This window comes from Nuphar pumila, chromosome 2 (genome assembly GCF_984573655.1).
Source record: "Nuphar pumila chromosome 2, dmNupPumi1.hap1.1, whole genome shotgun sequence".
Taxonomy (NCBI): domain Eukaryota; kingdom Viridiplantae; phylum Streptophyta; class Magnoliopsida; order Nymphaeales; family Nymphaeaceae; genus Nuphar; species Nuphar pumila.
In genome coordinates, this window is record NC_143250.1 from 17,145,104 (window position 1) to 17,165,889 (window position 20,786).

Below are 20,786 nucleotides of genomic sequence, written 5' to 3' on the forward strand. Positions count from 1 at the left end.
GTTTGCAGACGATTTGATCTGGAGTTGCAAAGCAAAGTTTCACATCTCACTAATGCAGGCTTCGAATCGCTTTGCAACTACGGTGGAAGAAAATGATGCAAGGAAGGTGTGGCAGAATGTGGCTGCCAATCGATTTGCAGACATGCTGCACACTATGAAGACTGCAGCAAAAAAAGCATCTGGCGTAGTAGATGATCCATTACTGTGGAAGGGCCATGGTCCTATTACTATCAGGAGAGATTACTGGGATGAAATGTGCGATATGTGGGCGGGAGATGCATTTAAAAATCGCTCTGCGAAGGCTTCACAAAATCGATCGAAGATGCCCGAAGCCCATCTACACACAGGTGGATCTAAGACATTTGGGAGCCACCTAAAGAAAATGGTAACTCATCAATATATAATATTAATTTTATAAGTATTGTTGCAAATTTGTGTACTAAATCTTTTGTCATTTAACTTCGCAGGAAGCAGAAAAAGGAGGCAGTGTACCATATAAGGATGTGTTTGTAGAAACACATAAACGGAAGACCACGGGAGTCTTCGTATCAGAGAAGGCGAGAACGACAACGGTATGTATTAATTCTATTAATAATCATTGCAATATATATGCAAGTCATCATAATGTTATCATTAATTATTAATGAATACTTTAAACATTATTTTGTAAGAGGCATATGAGCAACAAATGGTAGAGCGATATGGCGAAGACGCTACTCAGCATCCATCATTTGATCCTACAGCATGGGTGACTGCAGCAGGTGAACCCAAAAAAGGTCGCGTGTTCGGGTTTGGGAGTAATATGAACACTTCACCAGTTATTGGTTCTTCCAGTTACGGCTCACCAACTTCTTGCGCCGACATAAGCTCCAAGCAGCCGACTATTCTTTCCGGTGATGATGTACGCGAGATCATTAATGAATCACTGAATAACTACTTCCAATACACCGTCGCCCCCTTTCTCCGAAATGAGATCAAGGCCGCTGTTCAGGATAGGGGATCTTCGATTCCAGGTCCCTCTCAGGTATAATCACATATATAGTTTTTTTGACTGTCTTAAAGCACATCTGAGCATGGTAGAATCACATATAGAGTTTTTCTAGATGCCTTAGAACACATATGAACATGCTATAATCACATATTCAAATTTTTTACTGCCTTAGCACACATATGAGCATGATAGAATCACATATATATATATATATTTAACTTTTTGTCTGTCTTAGAGCACATATGAGCATGATAGAATCACATATAAAGTTTTTTTGATTGTATTAGAACACATAAGCATGCTATAATCACATATTCAGTTTTTTTACTGCCTAAGAACACATATGAGCATATTATAATCACATATTCTGTTTTTTGACTGCCTTAGCACACATATGAACATGCTATAATAACATATAGAGTTTTTTAACTGCCTTAGAACACATATGAACATGTTATATATCATTTATGATAGAATCACATATAAAATTTTTGGCTTTGCCTGCCTTAGAGCACATATGAGCATGCTATATTCACATATTCAATTTTTTTACTGCCTTAGCACACATACGAGCATGATCGAATCACATATATAGTTTTTTGCCTGCCTTAAAGCACATCTGAGCATGGTAGAATCACATATAGAGTTTTTTTATATGCCTTAGAACACATATGAACATGCTATAATCACATATTCAATTTTTTGACTGCCTTAGCACACATATGAGCATGATAGAATCACATATAGAGTTTTTTTATTGCCTTAGATCACACATGAGCACATGTTAGAATCACATATAGTGTGTAATTTATTTCATTATATTTTGTTTATCAATACTGACTGTTCTTTTCTTGTGTAGGCTGCTAGCGATAATCAGGGTAGTGGAGCTGAAGGGACAGATAAAGACAATGAACAAGAAGACGCACAAAATCTTGGCGATGATTAGAGGACTGTGTTGAAGAAGTTCTATTTTTTTTATTTTTCCTAATTGTAATTGTTGAATTGTAAATAATTAAACTTCTTAGTTTTAAGGTGGAACGATTAATTATTATAGATACTTGTTATATGAATTTTTTTGTGTGGTTTGTTTTTTATTTACAGGAAATATAAATTGTACAGAAAATATAAATTGTACAGTTCTCGGTAATTAATTTTTAAATAAATTTTTTTTGATTTTTTTTCGTTTTTGCGACGGATTAGCGACGGATGATTCCGTCGCTATTCATATTAATCTAGCGACGGCTTAGCGACGAAATTAAATCCGTCGCCACGCCGTGGTCGCCGTTTAGTACCGGCGGATTGGCGACGGAATATAGCGCTCGTTATTCCGTCGCAATTAGCGACGGACTTGGCGACGAAATTATTCCGTCGCCAGTTAGCGTCGAAATATTCGCGACGTAAGCATACTGTCGCCGCGTTGTCGCTAACATGGTTAACGACGGATTAGCGACGGATTAGCGACGGAATGTGGTCGTCGCTAATCTACTGCTTTGTTGTAGTGCCATCTCTCAAATAGAATTGAGGTGGTGATTACTCACTCTGATACCAATTGATGTAAATTGAGAGGGTTTGATTTACAATAAAACTATTTTAGCCTAGTTTTATTCATGAAAATTGAGAAAAATAAGAAATACTAAAAAAATTTGCATAAACTTAATGTAAATAAGAACTTTCATTCATCAACTCTCTTAGCCCTCCAGAAATCCTACAATGAATATTTATAGGAAAACACGATAAGCCCTAGGTCTAATTTGGATCCAAGATGAATCCATTATATAAAAAGATCCAATTCTATATAAGAAATCAAAATAAAAGACCCTAATACAATTAGATCCAAACGAATCTTTATAAACCTGAGTCTTCAGCTCTGCTCTTGCATCAGTATGTCATCAATCCAACATATGAGATTTAGAATATATTGCAAAACACATGATACCATAGCAGCCATTTTCCATGTTAACATATCAAATCATGGTATTGAACACACGTGATTTTATAATCTAAATAAATATATAATGAGTGTATTTCATTTAGCATATATCTTGCCACTATTTCAATGACACGTACCTATGTGAGGACAGGTAGATTCTGAATACCACTGGATCTGTACTCGGACATGGAACCCAGTTAGGATCTTCACTAGTGTAACAGAGATATGACCTGTTATAAGTCTGTTTAGGCACAGTTAGGGTTTGCTGAATCAGGTCGAAATACTAGCCAACCTGGTCATCTCTCTCCACAGATTTAATTAAGATTGAAATGTGATGGTTTTTTATCAGACCACAATGATCTGACTCACTAGACAGTGACTGGATCCTAACCTTGCTAACGAAGCCATTGTCACAGGCCAATAATATAGGCAGCCTATAATTTACTGAATAATGGATATTGCTTTTATTAACGGCTATATATAGCCAAATTATCGGTAACCTAACATTTGATTTTTTTTTCGGGGAGGTAACTTAACATTTGCTATAAAAAAGTATAAAGTATATAATTAGGGTGTGAAAAGTTGGAACAAGGATCCCATCATGATCGTACATTCAATCTTAGCCATCCAATCAATGGCTAGTTATACTGGATGGCTAGGATTGAATGTATGATGAAACCCATCCTATTTCAAATGATGGAATGATAACAACAACACTACGTGTTTGGTGGAAAAAGCATCAAGACCTACACCACCTAATAGACTAGCCGATGCCAACAAACCCTCAAGACTGAAACCTAAGTGTAATTAAAATAAAAGGTTCAACTAAAAATTTAAGCAACTCGATAGATAATAATGAGAATAGAATTTTTAAAATGTTAATTAAAAAAACTAAAAGAGAGTAAGGCCTATGGACCACAATGGTTCATCAACTTCAGCTGGTCATGATTGACCAAGCCCAAAATCTTTCAGATAAGCATGCATATTTTATTATCATCATTATGAAACTTTTTGGCCAATTTATTAAGTTAGGGCATATCTAATGCTAAACGTCAAATGTGCGAGTCATATCGTATTTACCCAATACATCATTTAGGCCCTATTTAATGCTAAACGATAAATTGTACGAGTCATATCATATCACATTCATTATTTTTGCCTTTTATTTGCAATCTTTTAAACTTCCACTAACATATTCATTTTATTTTTATGATATACTTTAGTAGGTAATGATGAGGTTGCACACACACCCTTATATCAAATAATATATAAAGTTTTAATTAGATGTTATCTTGACAAAAGATTATTGTCGCTATATTTCTTTCAAGACGTGACAGTTTAATGGATATTATATAAAAAATACACTATTGTGAAAAAGAAAAAAATTGTTATTCACATTGTATGTAACAATATAGATCGAAATTGTGACTGAATTATTTCCCATTTTTTAAAATGTGCCTAATTACCTTTCATTATTATTATTTTTGGCTAAAAGGTGTTAAGCCCTTTTCCCTTTTCAATTGGTATCTTTGCTCTCTCTCTCTCTCTCTCTCTCTCTCTCTCTCTCTCTATATATATATATATATATATATATATATATATATATATATATGAGTGAAGATGGAATGAAATGCTACTTTCCGTTAATTTTCTCAAATTTAATTGGTATAAAAACCTATTTATATATTCTAAATTTTGGTAAAAAACCCAAAAATAAAACTTGCTTTTAACATGTGTAAGAATTTGGTACTAATGAAATTACACAACTATTGAGTAAAATTCACTTTTATTGAACCTTGCATATGTGATCTACATCATTTGTTTAATATGAAATGTGTTTTAAATCATGTGATTATACATGTAACCAAGTTTTTCATGAACTTCAAAACTCAACAGCTCACGATGCATGAAAGTTTTAGTGACTCAAAAAGTAATTTTCTTACATAAAAAAAACATAATCTTAATTTCCTATCCTTAGCGAATGAATCATGTTAAAACCATCTATGTGGTAGGATTGAATCGATACGGTTTGACCCATGATTTCCCTATGATTTTCAGCTCAATAATTCAAAGCCTTCATTAGTACCAAATATCAACCATATATCATTAGTTATTTTTTTATTATAACATTAAAGCAACCTCATTTATCATTGTGTTCATGTACCTACAACTTTCCATGGTCTACATGATTTCCAGCTCCACAGTTTTCAAGCCTTCGTTAGTACCAAATTAAATATCAATCATATAGCAGTAGTTATTATTTTTATTATATAATATTAAATCAATCTCATTTATCCTTCTGCTCTTACTGGGGCCCCGCAATACGGGTTGGTGCTTATAGTGCTCAATTATCTAATGTCTCAACTTATCTCATTTTTCTAGATAAGTTGGTGGGTTCAATTTCTTGGCTTTTGCCTATCAATCCGTGGCTGTATTTGTTTCATGCTCTTTCTTTTAAAAGAGACTCTGTTATGGTAAATAAGGTTATAAAAGGTGAAACAAAACATGTATTTGGGAAATATATGATAGGGCCCACATAATAAATAATAAATGCTAAGAAGCAGCCTTTATGTCAAAATCGGTTCATGCCTTCTTCAAAAAGGACTACTTTCCTTTTAAAGTGAATGAGTGTAACAAACGCCCCTCAACTAGGGATCACAATGAACAAGAGGTAAAACGGAGCCTCCCCTAGCTTTGCCCCATTTGGACTTAGAATGAAGGATATGAAACGGGGATGAAGGTTAAAATCAAAACCCATGCAGGGATGGACTTATGCTTTTTCCTGCCCTGCCCCACCCCATCCCACCAGGGGCGTAGCTACTATTCATGCCAGGGCGGGGGCAAACAGGGGTGTAGAAAAAAAAAATTGTGTGATAGTTGGGGGTTCGGGGTAGGGATGGCAGTGGGGCGGGGGACAAGGTTTCCACCCCCGCCCCACCTCCATGGCGGGGATGGATTTTATCCTCCACCCCCGCCTCCATCCCCGTTTCATACCCTTCATCCCCGGTCCAAACGGGGATGAGGCGGGGTGGGGCGGGGATATTGTGGAGAAAAGTGGTTGGGGTGGGGTTGGGGTGGGGATTAGGCGGGGATCGTGGCGGGGACGGGGCGGGGAAAAGTGCACGTCCACTCCCGCCCAGCCTCCGCGGCGGGGATGGATTTTATCCTCCACCCCCGCCTCCATCCCCGTTTCATACCCTTCATCCCCGGTTCAAACGGGGTGAGGCGGGGTGGGGCCCCGCTTTCCCTCAGTCCACTGCCATCCCTAGTTCGGGGGCAGCGCCCCCCAAATTTTTTTTTTGAGATAAAATAAAAAATGGCTACAATTATTAATAAAAATCTATTTCATATGCACAAATCAAACTATTTGCTGCAGTCAGGGCTCGGCTAAAAAATGGATAAAAATCTATTTCATATGGAATCAGGGCTGGGCTAGGACTGGGCTTTAAAAAAAAAAAATTAACTGTTTCGGGAGACAGGACTGGGCTACAGCCCAGTCCTGCCCCCCCCCCCCCCCCCCCCCTTAGCTACGCCTTTGCATCCCACCCCATCCCCGTCTTCAATCCCTGCCTTGCCCCGCCCGCTCCATCTCCGATCCTTCTTTAGGAATGGCAGTGGAAAGAGGAAAAACGGGGCTCCGCCCATTTGGATCGGGGATAGAGGACATGAAACGGAGATGGGGGTTAAAATCAAGAAATCAAGACCCGTGCGGAGATGAAGGTGAAGATGGAGGGCAGGATTTTGAAACGAGACAGGGGTGGAGACCTTGTCCCACTCCCCTGCCCCGGTCCACTGCCATCCTTACCCCTAACTCTCATGATATACCGTTTAACGTCTGTATCTTAGTTTGGTCTGTTTTATCTTGTTTGGCAGGCACGCTATGTTCGTATATTTTTTTTTCTTATTTTCTTGCTTTGTCCTTTAATGCCAGTGATAATGACGAAATTACTCTTTTTTTGCGTACAAAACATCTCATATACATATTAAAGTAGAGAACCCCACGTAGGGTGTTCTGGCTTCTTATTTCTTTCGTTGATCAGAGCCGAGCTTGAGCTCATGAAAGCTTGAGAAGATCAAGCTCATGTAAAAATGTTTTATTTTTTAAAATTTAAAAATAAATAATATGAACCCTAAACCTACTATGCCAAGCTCAAACCAGCTTATTTATAAAATAAATAAGTTTGAAACTTGTAAGCAATAGGATTTAAACTCTAAACTTTTTGCTTGCACGTTAAACACTTCAACTATTTTTATTTTATAATATAAAATATATGTAACATATATTTATCATCAATGAACCAGCTTACATGAGCTGACGTGAGATCATCATTGGTTGTTCAAGCTCGAGCTTATCAAGCCTATTTCACGAGTTCAAACGGGCACTTTACAAGCCAAAAATGAGTCAAGCTACGGGCGTCTCATCTCATTTCCAAGCCCTAACTGCACAGGCTACGAATGGTGCATGAGAATCTTGGGATATTTTTGACAATAGAAAATCAGCGAAGCGTTCAAAACACATAGGGTGTTGTTTGATAACGCATCGCGGCGAATGACATCGACGACAAACAGTGAATGCGGCAGATGTCCATACATCACGTCTGTGTAACAGTGTTTTACCATTCTACTCTCCTATTGCGTTAGGAACAGAGATGACAGGAACACAGGTTTAAAAAATAACTAAACGTGGTCTCTCTCTCTCTCTCTCTCTCTCTCTCTCTCTCTATATATATATATATATATGAGCCTTGTGCCGCGGCGAGTGATCCGGCACCCTGCAAGCTCTCTCTCTTCTCCTTTTAGTTTCTCTCCTTCTTCTTTCTCTCTCTCATTAGGATTTCAATAAGCGATCCGATTAGAGCTTTTATTGGAGCTTTGAATTAAATTTTTTTAATTCATTTTTTATATTTAATTTGTGTAAGGTTTTTCTTTGATTTGATTAAGGATTTGAATCAAATATATTTAATTAGGACTTTTGATATTTAATTTGATTAAGTTTTTTTATTAAGGATTTGAATCAAATATCTTTAATTAGGCTTTTTATATTTAATTTGATTAGGGTTATTTTTATTTTATTAAGGTTTGAATTAAGACTTTTTATATTTAATTTTATAATTTATTTATGGCTTTTTTATTCGATGGATTATTTTTCTTGTAGTTTAAGGTTTTTGGTTTATATATAATTTATTTTCATGCATTTTATTGTTTTATGATTTATTTATGGTTTTTCATTTATATATAAAAATATAATTTTTTATTTTTTCTCAAATTATCTAAAATTTAAATATTTTTTGGTACTTAGATCCCGTTTGAGATCCAGATTAGAAGCTAAAATCCAACTTTTTTCATAAGCTTTCATAACTAGGTCCAATATGATACCCATTAAAGCATTTATATATAAAAAAATATGATTTATTTTTTTCCCAAAATATCTTAATTGTAAACCTTTTTTAATAATTGGATTCAATTCAAGATACACGTTTAGGGCTAAAATCTACAATAAACATATTAAAATATTCCTATGGTGGGCAGCTAAAATCTACAATAAACATATTAAAATATTCCTATGGTGGGCAGATCGAGTCTATGATCCAAAATAAAGTTATCCAACCCATTATCCATGTGTCTTAGTTGATCCCGCAATACAAATTCTTGTCCAGTAAAACAAATGCTGGACTTAATACAGCAACAGACAAAACTTGTATTCTGTCTGTTCTTGTGTTCCGTCCAATCTAAAACCATCAAGCAAACACTCACAAAAGAACTCACCGACAAGAACTCTAATATCCGCCACGAGCTTCTTCTGTATGGTATACCCGCACGTGTGAGACCCCTTCCTTTCGCCTCACCACATAAGCAGGAGTCCCTCGTCCCTGCTACTTCCTCTCGCACCGCAAATCCTTCCAGATACTAGAGAGAGAAAGAGAGGGAGAGGGAGAGGGAGAGGGAGAGGGAGAGAGAGAGAGAGAAAGAGAGCGAGAGAGAGCTTGAACGCAGGCGGTTATCCGGCTCGAGCTGTATTGTAACTATTGTTTTCGCTCGCTCCGTTTCCTGAAGTGAATGGCCTCGACTCTTCTCGAGCCGAGCTGCGAAGCCGACAAGCTCAGCTACGAGATATTCTCCATCCTGGAGAACAAGTTCCTCTTCGGCCTCACCGAAAAGGTCGCTGGAGAAAACTCCGCCGGAGGGGAGCGGTTCAGCCGCGGGAAGGTCCGCGTACTCTGCATCGACGGCGGGGGAATCCCGAGCGGCCTCGTCTCCGGCAAGGCCTTTGCCTACTTGGAGGCCGCGCTCCGGCGGAAAACTGACAACCCGGACGCGCGAATCGCCGATTACGTCGACGTCGTAGCCGGGTCCGGCGTCGGCGGCATCCTCGCCTCCATGCTCTTCACCCGGTCAGGCGACTCCGGCCGGCCGCTCTTCCACGCCGAGGACACGTGGAAGCTCCTTGTCGACCGCGCGCGGGATCTCTTCCCCTCGCGCCCCGGGATCTTCCGGCGACTTGTCGGCCGATCGCCGGCGTCTCGGTTCGACCGTGTCCTTAGGCGCCTCTTCGGAGAGGCGACGCTCCGGGACACTCTGAAGCCGGTGCTGGTCCCGTGCTACGATCTCTCGAGTTCGGCGCCGTTCCTCTTCTCGCGGGCGGACGCGATGGAGACGGACGGCTACGATTTCAGGATCGCGGACGTCTGCCGCGCCGCGGCGGCCGATCCGGCCGTCAGGCGGCCGGTGGAGCTCCGGTCCGTGGACGGCCGGAAGAGGTGCGTCGGCGTCGACGGAGGGATCGTGATGAACAACCCGACGGCCGCGGCGATCACACACGTGCTGAACAACAAGCAGGAGTTCCCGTTCGTCGCCGGGGTGGAGGATTTGATTGTACTCTCGCTCGGCGCCGGAGAGTCGTCCTACGGCTACGACACCGGCGACGGGAATCTGGCGCCGAGGGCCTCCCAGTTGGTGAAGATTGCCGGAGATGGGGTCTCCGATCTGGTAAATTACGGAAACGCCTTTTTCTTGACATTTTGTTGACCATGGTTTTACCTTTTCCAAATTACTCGTAAGGAATTGGGAAAAGGAGGCGTTTGTTTGTTCGTTTTCCCTTTTCCCTTTTTTCTTTTAATATTCAATCTTTTGACCGAGTGACCTGGGTGGCGTGGAATATCGGCCAAAATCATAAAGGGGAAGGCGTCATCAATGAGAGTCCAAAATAATTTTCTTGACATGTCTTTTTTCTTCTTCAAAGTTTACAAAAAATGTTCATAATGGGAAGAAGATTATCAATTTTATAGAGAAATATCAACAATTTTGTAAAGAAGAAGAAATACCCATGAAGAAGCCAAATTTCCAAAATTCCCGAGTTTTCTCTACTGGCAAACAAAACGAAATATCAGTTGTTTTCTTCTTCTTCTTCTTTTCCAAGGATTTTGTTGCGGTAATTTTATTAATTTTTTTAGGATGCTTCCAGTGTCATTTTGTTATATTTTGAACCCTTATTTTTTAGCCCTGGAAAATCTGCTGATTGTCTATGTTGGAAGTATAATCAGTTCACCTTGTCCCCCTTGTCCATTAGGGATTACAATTTTTCACACCTGACCAGGGGAGATTCGATTTGTCCTGATTCGTCTAAGATAAAAGAACATCTTGAGTTGGAAACCTGACAGTACATCCTAAGCAAAGCCAAACATAGGGTAAAGTTTTTCCAGGGTAGACAGTGGGGATACGGTAAAATTTTACAGGGAAGAAACAGGGCAAGCAAAAGTTGGTGGTCTCTGTCCTAAATAAGGAAAACACCCTTTAGCCCCAAGGGGGTTCTCTTTGTGGGGTGCGGCCTTGGCTGCTAGACAGGTTAAATTGCTGTGGGCTTCTCCCTCCACGCAAGCCAACTCCAGGCATAGGCCTCAAGGCAGGATTTGTATAGCAGGCTGCGCCAGTGTGATCAGGTCTTTATTCCAGATACAACTTCTAGGGTTGATTATTTGGGTATTTATTCTTTGTAATATATACTAAACTATCGTTCTCTACATCCAACGAAATGAATGCAGCGGTACTAGAGATGACAGTGGACCGGAGTGCCACCCTGCCCAGTCTCAAAATCCTGCCTTTCATTCCTGCACGGGTTTTGATTTAAACCTCCATTCCCAGTCCAAACGGGCAAGGCGGAGTGAATCTCAATTTTCCCCTCAGTCCACTATCATCCCTAAAGAAGGATCAGGGATGGAACGGGCGAGGCAAGGCAAGGATTGAAAACGGAGATGGGACAGGGTGGAGAAAAGCATTAGTCCATCCCCACCTCTACCTCGCACGGGTTTTGATTTTAACTTCCATCCCCGTTTCATGTCCTCCATCCTGGGTCCAAAGGCATGGCGGGGCCCTATTCCCCCCACCCCCCTCGGTGCCAATCCCTAAGCAGCACAAAGAAATGACGACATTAGTAAAATGCTCTTAATGTGTTGAAGCCATGGGCATCGTTATAATCTCACAAAATGTTGAAGTATTTTTTGGTATATCTGTTTCGTTGTTGCGACTAATTAATAAACGATGAAGGCAAATAATTACCATGTAATACTATGTTTATTTCAAGAAGACAACGAAGGAATGATCTTGGCCCAGTTTCATTCCCCAATTGCTTTCATAGCTGCAAAGAGAAATGGAAAATTTCAATTCGAAATACCATAGCTAGTATCAACCAAGTCTGTGTACTACTTAGACAATTTGCGGGAAGAAACAAAGAAGGAAGATAAGGCCCGACGTGTCTTTAGAAGAGGAAAGACATGGGGGTTGGCATCTGTGGCGATGGGTGGAGAAACTTCAACCTCATCTTATGGTCTTTTATGAACTTTTAAAGAGATGATAATGACAATTATTCTATTGAAATATGTAAAAACAAAATTTCAAATTTATCTATTAAAAGTACTTTAATAACAATTGTTTTGAACAAAACAATGATTTTATATGATTGTAAAGGCGTCACTTGAATAATGAGCACCAACTTTAGTAAAAATACACCATTGTTTTTCATGTCTAACCCTGCCTTTATGCATTATGGAATTTGATTGATGTCTAATCTTTCTTTCTCCTTTTCTCTCGCTTGCTTAATTTCAGGTGGATCAGGCAGTATCATCGGCGTTTGGTCTAAACAGAGCCACCAACTACGTCCGTGTCCAGGTACCAATCTTCCCCCCAAAATAGTACTCCCTTTCTTTCATCCAACAATACATGGCTGAGTGGGCATTTTCGGTCACTCTCTCAGGGAAACGGTCTAGAGCGCGCGAAGCTCTCCGGCAACGCCTCGGCGAGCATCAGGAAGATGGCGGAGCTCGCGGACGAGGTGCTGGCGCAGCGGAACGTGGAGTCGGTGCTCTTCAGGGGCCGGAAGGTGACGGAGAGGACCAACGCCGAGGCGCTCGACTGGTTCGCGGAGGAGCTCTTGAGGGAGCACAATCGTCGCAAGTCCAGGGCCTTCCCCACCGTCGTCGTCAAGCAGGCCGCATCCGCAACGTCCTCGGCCTCGCCGGTTTCTTCGCGCTGATGGACGGAAACCCGAAAAATTTTCCTTCTTTTTTCACACTTCGTCTCTGGACTCGAGGAAGAATTTCGGCGAGCCATTGTGTACAAAAAAAAAAAAAAAACATGACAAAGAAAAAGTGAGATGGCACTTTCTTGATTTTTCTCGCTGTTAGGGGTTTATAAAGATATTTCCTTCTTCTTTTCTCGGTCGCCGCTTGTGACGGATTCCGTCCGCCGTCCAAGCGGGCCCGTCGGTATCTGGCCTGTTTCCAAGTTGCTGTATAAAACCATATTGTAGTGTGTGTAAAAATGTAAGTCCGTCCTCGGCCTCGCCGGTTAACTATAGAGAAAGTTTCAATTCCCCTCAAAACTTTTTCGTCTAATTTATGTGCGCAGTAAATGTTTCAGAGTTTGCAAATACCAGCCAAAGTTTTTACTTGAGTTAATCAAATGATCTTAATTTAGTTACCTCTAATAAATTTTATTTTAACATGAGTTAGTATTAACCCAACAATAATTGAAGGATAATTTATGATTGGGTTAATTTGATTGAACAATAAGAAAACTTTGGTAGGCATTTCCAAACTCTGAAATGTTTAATAACCAGACAAAAAAGTTGGGGGTTATTTGAAAATTTGTCGACAAGCTAAACGTGGCAGCAACTTATTGGTGGCTTATTCTCTCGTGGGTTCTCATGACATGACCAACGGGGGGGGGGGGGGGGGGGGGGTTCCGCTTGTTTGGCAGGAACAGTAGTGCACGTCACCTTGTGTTGGGAGGTTAAAAGTTCGAACCCGAAATGGTATGGTTGTATAACTGGTAGGGGTCTGCCTAACCCCAGCTTTCTCTAAAAATAAAAAACAGCTTAAGTGCCAATTGTACAAGACTAAGGGTGTACGCCTGTTGAACAATGACCGTAGGTGTAGCTGGTTTAGCGCGAACAGGTCTTCAATTCCAAACGCGGTTTTCTTCGAGTAACAAATAAAAAAAGACTAATGATATACGATAAACAAAATTAAAGGGTACAAACTGATGGCTCACATGATGTCATCATCAGTGGCCCCACTGGAGTGGCCGCTGTAGCTCTCTTGAATTGGACGGCCGTGATGCCAAAACACCAGAGATCAGTGATTCTCTGATGTCTGGCTTTGGTGCTTCTAAATTCAACCCAATTAGTGGCGGTTCCGAGTCAACGAGCCTCAGACAGGGCTTTACAGGTGATACCGAACCTAGTAACCCGGACCATATTATGGATGTAAAAATAAACGCCGGAATAAAATTCCAATCCAACTCAGGTTGGCTCAAGCAATAACCGGTTAGGTTTGATCTCTCATTTTTTTTAACTATCAAACCTCGTCTGACCTATCCAAGGCTTTTAATTTGGTTTAAGATCTCATTTAAACCCAACTGTATGTTAGGGCCGGTTTGGTACTAAAACAAGAAATTCAAATGCCTAGTTTTATACTTTTCATATTTTAAAAATTTCAAGTTTCTTAAATTCTAGAAAAGTGCAGTTTGGATGGACTTGAAATTCTTGGAAAAAAATATCCAAATAAAAAATTTTCACCTATTTGGTTATTGATTGAAAATTTCAAGATCTCTCTCTCTCTCTCTGTATATATATATATATATATATATATATAATCACTCACTTGGCGAGATGCCAGAAGACTCATGTGCGCGATTGATGACGTGCACGCATCCTGCAGGTGCTAAAAGGAAAAGTAAAGAGGCACTTAAGTTTTTTTTACCTTTAGGCATTTTATATATAGGACGCGCATTGATCGTCCATCATACACGGGATGGATTCTTAGAGCGCGTCCATTTGCATCAAACATAAAGAGCGTCTGGCAGCTACCACTTTTTGTATATATTAGTAATGATAGGGTGCTCCTGGAGCACCTACTCCCACCTAATAAAAGCTTCATAATGTGTCATTAGCAGTAAGCCAGATCTATGATGTATTGTTGGCACTTTGCTAACGATACAATGTTTTATACTGTTATCTCAAGTCAAGTTAGCAGCTCTAAACACCTAATTCCGAACCAAGATATTTTTGTCATACCAAAATCCATAGTGCTTATTTCAATCTAAATTTTAGCCTTAAAAACTACTTCTTCAAGGTTTTTTACCTAAAGAAAAGTTGAAGATCTCAACTTTTGAACAAGCTAAAAATTAGGCTGATCCAGCATTAAGATCAAAAGTTATGACCAAAACTTGAATAAGAGTACCTCTTTGAATTATCCTTTTTTGCCCCTTGAATTGTAGTTATATTTATTTTTAAAACAGATCTTTTTGGTCGTGACATCACGGGTCATTATGTCTTTAAAAATCTCTATCGTTACATCTTACAATGTCGTCATTTGTCGTTATAGGTAAGATATAACGATAAATGTTTTGTCATTATATCTCATTTTAAAGTGGCTCCTTAATTAGATCATGCCATCATTTGTCGTTAATGAAAGACTTAACGATAAATCAATTATCGTTATTAGTCAACCATTTGACATTATTACTTTTTGAAACATACCACATTTTTGGATGTTAACAACATCAAATTGGTACGTCCTAGCTCGCCTTGGACCATTTTTCTGACACTCCATGCTATCCCCTCACTTAATAACCTTCATTAAAACTAATTTCTATCCCCTAATCTCTTCCCCAAGATCAAATTCTAGCCTTCAATTCAAACCATTTCAACCATAACACTAGATTTTATCTTGAATCTAGGATATGTAGGAACATATCTGGATCCACTTCTAAACCTATAAATAGTGGTGACCTTCCCACCTCATAAAGAGATCTGGTTTTTGTCTTTCTAGGACCCTTACTCTGTCGAAGTCTCTGCAGAATCGAACCTAACCTAGCCCATATCGACTAACCAACTTAGTCTAGTTTAAGCCCACATTGAGTCTAGTCTAGGATCCAGATCCCCAACTTACCCATTTTCGAAGCTCGAACCAAGCCAAAGTGTCACATGTGCTTCCCCGTGTTCAACGATCATAGAGAGGGCAACCTAAGCTCGTGGTAAGTTGATTTTATTTTAATGTATTTTAATCATTTTAATTATTTTTATAGATTCAGATTTGTCTAACATTCACATATTGTTCTTTATCTTGTATTTTCTTGAGTTTTGGTGGTTCTCACTACTGAATTCACTTTTTTTAGGTATTTGTATATGAGGTATACTTCTTCTTCGCAATGTAACTTCAACAATAATGATCTGACAACCTTGATCTGGTTGATCTCTGCTTAACGGAGGAGGCAAGGCTCAAGGTCTTGAAGAATGATTCCTATTATCTTCTCAAATTTGAATTTGAATCTTAGATCTATTTTTTAAATAAATTTTCAATGAAAAAAACTTACATTTTTGCTTTCAAAAATCAAGGATCCACATAATGACGATCACGATGGGACTGCTCATCTCATCTAAAGATTGAAGTTGTCGGGATAATATTGCAAGGTTGGTACCCCATTTGTGTTTTTTCAAATCTGGATCCACCTTGGATCCAAATTTGTAGATTCTGTTTTTCTATTTTTGGCATTGTTGCGTTGATAGAGTTGTATCTTAGTGCATGTAACTCAATTTTTTGCATTATTAAGCTTGTTGGAAAACTGGCAAATGTGACTACGTTTCACTTGTTGGGCTCATTTTTAGAATTCATCTCTACAACCTCTGGAAATCAGCATGAACAATAAAAAAGTTATTTTGGTGATTTTTCACCAGAAGTACCTGCTCTGTTATCCTTATCTCAGTGATCTAGCAATGAAAACTCACATTTTCAGGCTCGTTGGAAAGCTGCTACTCGGATCTAAGTTTGTCTAGTTTTGAGAAAGAGCCAAAAACTCATATAAAGTGCTCATTTTTTCAACTCAAAATCTAGTATTGGTATTGTAAAACTTGTAAATTTTGGATATTATAAATAAATAAAGAAATTATCTTTATCTTCAAGTTAGAAATGTGTTCCTATCTTTTAAATATCATTTATTGGGAGTTTACATGCTCAATTATTCTTTTTTGGGTCAATAGGGGCAAAATTAGCATTTTTAGAATTATTTCAAATAAAATACTATTAAATTATTTAATTTATCATAAAAACTATTTATTTAAGTGAGTCATAACTCACTTTGGGTATTTTCAAAGTGTTTTGAACTTAACTAAATGTATTTTGATGATTTTCAGACGAAATTCTAATAAAAGCTATTTTGGTCATAAAACGAATGACAAAGATATTTTGATCAAATAAATTGTGACTTTTGAAAGTACAAAAACTATAAACTATTTGGTATTAGTATAGCTATTTAGTGTTAATAAGGTATAAGAACTTATTTTTTTGGAAAAAGGTATGGATTTTAGTTTGGATCTATATCTCATACAGGTTGGACCCAAATGTAAAGTTTTAAGGGTTTTTAAATAGTAAATAAATTTATATTTAATTATAGAATTAGTTTTATACCATACTTGGATAAATATATCTTTAATTACTTTTTGTATTTTTATAGGATTTAAAATCTACTTTTAGGGTTTTGGGTCATTTGGATCCAAAACGGATCTAAATGAGACCCATTGGGAAATATGCCATTTAGGAACCATGTGGGGTCCATTAGGGAACCCGACACACTTTATTTCCTTCTCTACTAAACTAGAGATTTGATACTCTCATTCCCTCTTTCTTTTCATTTTTTGAGAAAAATATTTCCTCTTCTTCTTCCCTATTTCCTTTCTCCTTGGGAAGAAAGCCAACTTAGGGATTTGCACTAGGTCCGCATGAAGATTGATGCCAGACACCTCCTATCCAACGTGAAGGTGAGATTTTCCCTCTTTATCTTCTTCTTCCTCTTTTTCATCTTTTTTTTTGGGTTCTAACTTAGCTAATTTAGCCTATTAGGGTTCTCTTTTGTGTTTGCGCCACATCCGACCTTGGGAACTGTATCCTAGCCGGATTGAACCTCTTCTCAGATTCAATCTCGTGTGAAGGTGCATATCCTCCCTTTTTGTCTCTCCTTATTTTCATCAATTTGAGTGTTTTCACCCTAGCCGATTGCCCTAATTAGGGTTATTGGTTGGTTATGCATCTTTCCCCTCCATTGGGATTCATGCCCATCATATATGGGCTATTTCCACTCTATTCAGCATGTGAGGTATGTTTTCCTAAATTTCTTATCGTTTTCCTTCTCTAATTTAGGTTTGTTTTGCCAATTTTTCTTATGTGATATTTTTCTCATTTTGTGTGACTAATTCCCAGTGTTGAAAATCATGCCCTATAGTTGACGCCACCCCTGTTCGTTGTGACAATGTGGATATCAGTTGTATTGCTTTCTTCTTCATTTTCATCAACTTTGGGTTGATTTTTCTAAGAAAAAACATTGTTCCTTTGGATTCAGGGTGCCTCAAAATTTGTACAGCCATCGTTTCTTGGCTTTGGACTACGTGCAGAATAGAGGAGACACCCAACATAGCCTTCCAACTTTGTTCCTGATTTTAGGTATATTGTATTTTGTTATTTTTGATAAAAATTGGTTTTATCGATTTGTGTAATTGTATCGATATTTGTAAGAAAATATATTTTGACAAATTTCTCATTATGTGTGTAGTGTTATAGCACTCTCCAACAATGAGAGGATGCCCAGCTGAGCATTGTTGCTGTATGTTGTGTGTCTCATACCAAGTGTTAGGTGTTTTGCACAAAAAGCGATTCACACAAAGTTTCACGAAAACCCTGGTTTTCGGGTTTCGTCATTTGCATATTTTGATTTGACGAAGTTAGGATTCCTAAACTGAATTTATAGAATTCATAATCTTGTTGTTTGGTATTAATCTAGTGTGTTTTAGCGTTATGTTTGCTTAAGCATTCTAGCATAGCACCATATTGAGCAAATTAGGTTTAGATATGCCTAATTTGATGATTATGCATGAAATCAAATATTTAATGTATTAATTATGCCATTAACATGATTATAATAACTTAAGTTGTACTGTTAAGCATGATTTATAATTCTAGAAATTTAGATTATGCCTTGAGAATTATGCAACATGCTAAGTGGTTGGCAAAATGCCTAAGTGAAAAGAAATTTTAGATTTAAATGCGGATTCGAACAAGGCTTCAAGAATGTTTTCAAAAGTCATATATACATGTTTTAAACTCAATTTTGATGTGATTTATACACACTTTACAATCATGCTCTTTATTATGTAGTTTTGCATGATAAACATGCACTTGAATGTTTGTAGTTAACCATGTTAACACACACAACACTAGTGCAGTCTTCGCACGTGCAGGTGCATAGTTTGTGTTCTCAAATGGAAAGTACTTAGAGACACTTATCTAATTAGTTTTAATAACATAAATGCTTAGAATTATATGTATTTTAATATGCGAATTGATTTCTAGGTACAAAATAAAATAAATTAAAATGATACTTAAATGCTAAGTGTTGCTTGCGGCTAGAAAAGCTATGCACATTAAATACAACGCAAAATACAAATCAGGTAAACACCCATGGTAAGTGCACGTGATGAAAATGCATCACACAAAGGGTTATATTATTATATGCAACACCTATATGCGCACATATACTACTTAGTTGTGGATATCTACAACCATTGTGATTGTAGTTTGGAGATCATGTTGAGCATGATTTGAATAAATCAGAATAGAAGTGTTTTTTCTGTTATAGTTCATAGACTGTGCTTGACATGGTTAGTATAGTGGATATATAAAGTGTGTGAACTGCAGGGATTGTGTGTGATGTTTGTTTTAATTGAATCATGCATAAATGAATGTTATGGTGAGTGCCCTGCAAATCCATGTTTATATTCAATTATTATGTATGAACATGTGTTGTGATTGATGCCTTGCATAAATATTGTGTTGAATGTGATACATGAAAGTATGTTGATTATTATGCATAAGAGCATGTTAGATCTGATTCATACATGAGAGTATGTTGATTATCATACATGAGGGCATGCTATATCTAATTTATATATAAGAGTATGTTGATTGTCATGCATGAGGGCATGCTATATCTGATTCATACATGAGAGCATGTTATGACTATAATACATGAGCACATGAGAGGGTTATCTTGTGATATAATGACATTGAAATGTGACCTATGACTTATTAATAAAGATAACCCTAGGAGTATAGATCTATTTCAGGTGCTGGTGAAGCCTCATAGGACATATTGAGTTTTTTTAGGGTTGAAGGCACCTCTTGTCCCCGTCTTATGGAGGTTAGGAGACAGGTTTACCAATGAGTCATAGGTGATAGTACCACAACTCTGCAGAGTTAGGGATGCATGTCTGAATTTTAGCCTGACGATATTGGTTTGGCGTAGGTCAAAAACTGGGATCATGAGTCAATTTTCTCAATCACTACATTGTAAGGTTGAAACATTCGTGATAGATCCAGTTAGGCCATATGAGAGCAAATAAAATACATAGAATAATAAATACTCTTATGGTTGTTTCTAGGTGGCTATACTCTCGTTTGTAGCAGATGAGTCTAATAGAATAAGAAAAACAATACATTAGATTTTTTAGAATCATTGCTATCATGTGCTTAAACATATATGTAAACATGTAGAGATTGCTAATGTTTGTATGTGTCATTGCAGATAAATTATTACATGTGAATAAAAAAGACATGTTTAAGTTCGTGTGATTGACCTATGGATCATACAAGTCGCAGACTTGTTGGTGGCATGTGAGGTGCTTGTGTGTATGAGACACATGAGAAAGGTCAAGTTAGGGTCTTTTTCTCATATGACTTGTAATGCAAGAATGCATTGATGTCCTAAGAATGGACCTCATAATTTGATATATGTAAGAATACATATCTTAGTCACGAGTTAGACATGTGTATTCTCTTTTGAGAAAAAGAATGCGAATGCTTATATTTTCATAGACTGTTATATCTTATTTTACTTGAAAGCACATGCGCATCAATTACGCTAAAATGGTTGAATGGGACTTCGACCTATTTGTCATGTGCATTCTTTTTAAAAGCATATGCTATGTTTGTAAGAGACTCTAATGTCCTAAATTATTTGAGAAGCATGTGTGTGTGTTACATGTATATTCGTGCTGCGAAACAACCAACCAGCATTCTTGGAGACTTATCTCTTCAACCACTCATTAGATCATTGTGATTTCAGTGGCATTAAAAATATAACCGACTCTTCTATTTATGTTATTTTTATTTTTTTCTAGATTTCTAACATAGGTGGCCAAAAATAGGCTAAAACAGTTGGAATAGGCAACCCAATACCTATTCAACACCTATCTTTAGGAGCGATTATGGGGCCATATCTAGACACCCATATATCGATTTTGTGTGCCATACACCATTTGCA

The 20,786-nt window shown here is 38.0% G+C and overlaps 2 protein-coding genes across 2 annotated transcripts; both read left to right on the forward strand.

The window, feature by feature from the left end:
- The first annotated feature begins 793 nt into the window (after window positions 1-793).
- Window positions 794-2,154, forward strand: LOC149844901 (uncharacterized). Its single transcript, XM_089997385.1, has 2 exons — window positions 794-1,024; window positions 1,851-2,154. The coding sequence occupies exons 1-2, from the start codon at window positions 803-805 to the stop codon at window positions 1,935-1,937; spliced, it is 309 nt and encodes a 102-aa protein (XP_089853511.1). The 5' UTR covers window positions 794-802; the 3' UTR covers window positions 1,938-2,154.
- A 6,724-nt stretch (window positions 2,155-8,878) lies between these two features.
- Window positions 8,879-12,795, forward strand: LOC149844902 (patatin-like protein 7). Its single transcript, XM_089995356.1, has 3 exons — window positions 8,879-9,908; window positions 12,021-12,083; window positions 12,169-12,795. The coding sequence occupies exons 1-3, from the start codon at window positions 8,979-8,981 to the stop codon at window positions 12,445-12,447; spliced, it is 1,272 nt and encodes a 423-aa protein (XP_089851482.1). The 5' UTR covers window positions 8,879-8,978; the 3' UTR covers window positions 12,448-12,795.
- The last annotated feature ends 7,991 nt before the right edge of the window (window positions 12,796-20,786 follow it).

Coding starts and splice junctions, on each gene's coding strand:
- LOC149844901 (XM_089997385.1), top strand. CDS start 803: ATGAACACTTCACCAGTTATTGGTTCTTCCAGTTACGGCTCACCAACT. Junction 1,025..1,850: donor CGATTCCAGGTCCCTCTCAG/GTATAATCACAT, acceptor TTTCTTGTGTAG/GCTGCTAGCGATAATCAGGG.
- LOC149844902 (XM_089995356.1), top strand. CDS start 8,979: ATGGCCTCGACTCTTCTCGAGCCGAGCTGCGAAGCCGACAAGCTCAGC. Junction 9,909..12,020: donor GAGATGGGGTCTCCGATCTG/GTAAATTACGGA, acceptor GCTTAATTTCAG/GTGGATCAGGCAGTATCATC. Junction 12,084..12,168: donor CCAACTACGTCCGTGTCCAG/GTACCAATCTTC, acceptor TCACTCTCTCAG/GGAAACGGTCTAGAGCGCGC.